This window comes from Notolepis coatsorum (assembly GCF_963971535.1).
Source record: "Notolepis coatsorum genome assembly, chromosome: 8".
NCBI classification, from domain to species: Eukaryota; Metazoa; Chordata; class Actinopteri; order Aulopiformes; family Paralepididae; genus Notolepis; species Notolepis coatsorum.
In genome coordinates this window covers 2,279,482-2,284,943 of record NC_140172.1, presented here as the reverse complement: position 1 = coordinate 2,284,943, position 5,462 = coordinate 2,279,482, and the positions used below count along the sequence as shown (strand labels likewise).

Below are 5,462 nucleotides of genomic sequence, written 5' to 3'. Positions count from 1 at the left end.
ATGGGGACAATATGGTGCTCTGTGCGTTCAGTAGAAAGTTATCTGGCTGCACGTTAGCCTTTGTTATACTTTGGTGTTACATATTTTATAGGACAATAGACTTAATCATAATTATTAATTTTATTTAATTTATTGAAATTATCTTTGTTTTTCCATTACAGATTCAACAGTGGTATCCACAGAATATCCAACCACAACAATGATGATGACAACAACACTACCACCTACAACAACTCCACCTACAATAACAGCACCACCTAAAACAACTCCACCTACAACTACACCTACAACTACAACACCACCTACAACTACAACACCACCTACAACTACAACTACACCTACAACTACAACACCACCTACAACTACAACACCACCTACAACTACAACACCACCTACAACTACAACACCACCTACAACTACAACACCACCTACAACTACAACACCACCTACAACTACAACACCACCTACAACTACACCTACAACTACAACACCACCTACAACTACAACACCACCTACAACACCACCTACAACTACAACACCACCTACAACTACAACACCACCTACAACTACACCTACAACTACAACTACAACACCACCTACAACTACAACACCACCTACAACTACAACACCACCTACAACTACACCTACAACTACAACTACACCTACAACAACAACACCTACAACTACAACACAACCTACAACTACAACTACAACTACAACTACACCTACAACTACACCTACAACACCACCTACAACTACAACACCACCTACAACTACACCTACAACACCACCTACAACTACTACACCACCTACAACTACAACACCACCTACAACTACAACACCACCTACAACTACACCTACAACTACAACACCACCTACAACTACAACACCACCTACAACTACACCTACAACTACAACTACAACACCACCTACAACTACAACACCACCTACAACACCACCTACAACTACAACACCACCTACAACACCACCTACAACTACAACACCACCTACAACTACAACACCACCTACAACTACACCTACAACTACAACACCACCTACAAGTACAAAACCACCTACAACTACACCTACAACTACAAAACCACCTACAACTACAACACCACCTACAACTACAACACCACCTACAACTACACCTACAACTACAACACCACCTACAACTACACCTACAACTACAACACCACCTACAACTACAACACCACCTACAACTACACCTACAACTACAACACCACCTACAACTACAACACCACCTACAACACCACCTACAACTACAACACCACCTACAACACCACCTACAACTACAACACCACCTACAACTACAACACCACCTACAACTACACCTACAACTACAACACCACCTACAACTACAACACCACCTACAACTACAACACCACCTACAACTACAACACCACCTACAACTACAACACCACCTACAACTACAACACCACCTACAACTACAACACCACCTACAACTACAACACCACCTACAACTACAACTACAACACCACCTACAACTACAACACCACCTACAACTACAACACCACCTACAACTACAACACCACCTACAACTACAACTACAACACCACCTACAACTACAACACCACCTACAACTACAACACCACCTACAACTACAACACCACCTACAACTACAACACCACCTACAACTACAACACCACCTACAACTACAACACCACCTACAACTACAACACCACCTACAACTACAACACCACCTACAACTACACCTACAACTACAACAACAACTACAACTGCTTCTCCGGGACCTAGTATGTTATTTTTTTCCAACTTTTTAAATATTTCAGATATGGGTAATGGAAATCATTCAGTTCTGTTTTAGAACTCTAATCTTTAAAAAAATATTTGTGGTATTGTAGATTTTATTCGAGTAATACATTTTTTTCATTAGTATAATGTGCGAGTAAAATTGTCATATGGCGTGACCAAATATAAAAGGGGTGTATTTTAATTATGTATGTCTATTTCTCAGCATTCCTCATCACTACTATACACATTTCTAGCTCTTCCTTGTGCAAATTAGTTACATTTTGCACACATTTTCTTAATCAGAACTCATGGTAAGACGATTGCACTAAATGTTACTATGTACTACTAATACATTTTGGCAAACCGCAAAATGCTAGAAACATTTGGCGACACTGTTATTCATCTGTCCCATTGATTATTATAACATTTCTTACCGAAAAGCCTTCATAATGTCATAATTGTGAAAGTCACACCAAATGATATGCTGTTACACCATATGATGAATCACACTTCACAACAATCTGTAATGCAAAAATGTGTATTTAATCCCTTTAACAAACAACCAAAAATAGTTGAAAGACATATGATTGATATCATGGGTTCAAATTAAGAGTATAATCACTTTGAAAAACAGTTTAAAACAATGTGTCACAAAAGACAATGTAGAACACGGGGTCAGGCTGGACTTCCATCTCATGGTTAAATGTATAACACGGGGTCAGGCTGGACTTCCATCTCATGGTTAAATGTAGAACACGGGGTCAGGCTGGACTTCCATCTCATGGTTAAATGTAGAACACGGGGTCAGGCTGGACTTCCATCTCATGGTTAAATGTAGAACACGGGGTCAGGCTGGACTTCCATCTCATGGTTAAATGTAGAACACGGGGTCAGGCTGGACTTCCATCTCATGGTTAAATGTAGAACACGGGGTCAGGCTGGACTTCCATCTCATGGTTAAATGTAGAACACGGGGTCAGGCTGGACTTCCATCTCATGGTTAAATGTAGAACACGGGGTCAGGCTGGACTTCCATCTCATGGTTAAATGTAGAACACGGGGTCAGGCTGGACTTCCATCTCATGGTTAAATGTAGAACACGGGGTCAGGCTGGACTTCCATCTCATGGTTAAATGTAGAGCACTGAGAAGAGGAGGTGTGTGTAATCCCACCAGGGCAGCTGTGATGTGTCTTTAATGTACTGCCTTTGTGTGTGTGTTTTAATATATAATTTTTTTGTCTAAAACCTTTTTCTTGTTTTGCCCCACGTAAAGCCATTGCATGCAGTGATGAATACTATGGCATTGGAGGAGAAGGTGTCAAGAAGGCGCGAAGTTGTGATCCTCATCTGGAGGGGATCAAGATTGCGGTCTGTTTGGAGGGAGTATGGAGACTTGTGCAGGACACCTGCATCCTGAAACAAATAGCAGACCTTCTGGTTCGTTCCTGGGGTCCAACAACATACATACACAAGATAACATACACAGATAGAACATAAGAAAAGCATATATCACAAAGAAAAGTAATCATAGAATAGAGTAAAACATGTATCATAGAAAAAAAGAAATGTAAAACAGGAGATGAAAAAACAAGAGATAAAATCCAGTTATACCTAAATAAAACTATGTATCAGGGTGTGCATGTATTCCAGCTGTGCTGAAGACACATTTTTATTGTGTGTGAGTGTAAATAGTGTTTAAGATTTATTTTAAAACGGGGGGCGGAGCCAGGCACTCATGGAATAGGACGTGTTTCACGAGAGCTCCCTACTAACGTGCTAAAATACACTTTTCACCCCATTAGGCTTTATTTAATTTGTATTTGTTATTGATTTTCTTGTTGATTTGTCGATTGTCAACTACTTTCGTCAACTTTTTTCAACTTTTTGCGGTGTTATGGAAACCTGAGCCATGAGTACACCAGCCGGCAAACTATCACCGAAACCATCCTCGCCTTCACCCGAAATCAGTGAAATAAGTGAAGCTGTTCTCTCAGTCATGACCAAACTCCATGCAGACTTTGAGGTACGCTTCACTGACGCGCAAAAAAAGGCACAGATGGAATTTTTTGATACTCTTCATCGGGCAGTGACGGAGGAAATTAGGTTGGCGGTCGACCCGTTGAGAGAGAAGATGGAGTCACTACACGCTACCTCCACGGCTAATGCTAACAAACTAGCTTCGCTAACGGCAGAGGCCTCGCAACAGGGCGAGGCTGGCGTGTCTGGAGAGCTCCCTGCTGGCTAGGCAGGCTGACGTTTCCAAACTACAGATGGTAATTGTTGAGATGCAGTCCCGGGAGAGACGTTACAACATCAGGATCCTTGGTGTCCCGGAGGGCCGTGAGGGAGGTCGTCCCTCGGAGACCATACCGGGGTTGCAAGAGATCCTGGGGGAGGATGTCCTCCCCAGCCCACCTGTGTGCGAGTCGGCTTACAGAGCGGGCAAGGCCAGTCCTGGAGGGAACAAGGGGCCGAGGCCCATCATTGTTAAGCTAAACAGGCTACAACACAGGGAGCTCATCATGCGGTCGGCCCGTGCCAGGAGAGGTGAACTCACAAAGTGGCAATTTTCAAAGACTTTACGCCGGAGGTTCAAGCACAGAGAGGCGAATACAAAGTGGTCATGGCCAGGCTATGGAAATTGGGCCTGAGGCCTACGCTGCTCTTCCCCGCAAGATTATCTGTGCTGCTTAAGGACGATGAACGTCGATCTATTTGGTTGATGGCAAGAGCGGAAGAATATCTCGGGGGGGTAGCCGAGACCGTAGCTTAATAACTGTGTCGGGTGAGTGACGTGACGATGTGGGCCTAATACATTGATATGGCTGAATAATCACAAATGTCTAATATCATGCCCAAACAGGCTAACTAGCCCTTGCCCATCCAAACTAGCGAGGCCTAATGACTTCTGTTACTTGCTAACCTTGTGGCTGCACATGTGTATCGCCTCTATGAATGCTAGCGAGCTAGCTGGACAATGTACATAATGAATGCTAGCGGGCTAGCTGGATTTATCACTAGCTGACAAGCTAGCCTCGGGCTAACTAGCATGCTATATCTATCGCCCTTATCGGGACATTCGAGGCCCGTTAATGTTTACATATTTATTTTTATTGTTGCTGTTTAAATAACATCTGTTTGCACAATTTAACTGTGATCGGGTCCTGCCTTAACTAACTTGTATGCTTTAATTTTTTATATCCATTTGTATTTGAGTGTCGGAAGTGGGACGCTAAAAGCTGATCCTACAGGAGCAACGCACTGTGGTAACCGGAGGTGTTACTGTTGGCGGTGATTTAGGTTCAGATACAGATGCTATTTACGGCTGGCTGAAGCATTAGGACGGCAATACGCAGATTCAGAAGTAGTTAGTTACAGGGATGGCGTTGAGTTATTATATAATAATAGCAAATTTTTCCCGTATGGTTGGCTCATATTAGGGCCAATGTTCACGTTTGTTTTCACTAGTAATACCTTCGGTTGATCTGTTTTGCTGTGTTTCTAGGTCTTGTTATTTTGTTTAGACTGGGTTTGACCAGATTTGAGCCTTAGGTTCAGGTCATTGAATGTCAGGTCATATATATATATAATATATAATATCAGGTTGTGTCAGGTATAGCTTATTACTACCTCTGAGTTAATGAAGGTGTTTACTCTTATTCTT

General features: G+C 42.4%; 1 protein-coding gene across 1 annotated transcript; it reads left to right on the top strand.

The window, feature by feature from the left end:
* Window positions 1-436: 436 nt before the first annotated feature.
* On the top strand, window positions 437-937 carry LOC311233791 (uncharacterized protein; the record flags this gene model as incomplete). Its single annotated transcript, XM_084320810.1, has 1 exon — window positions 437-937. A coding segment is annotated over one exon (501 nt), but the record flags the coding sequence as incomplete, so codon positions are not given.
* Window positions 938-5,462: the final 4,525 nt, after the last annotated feature.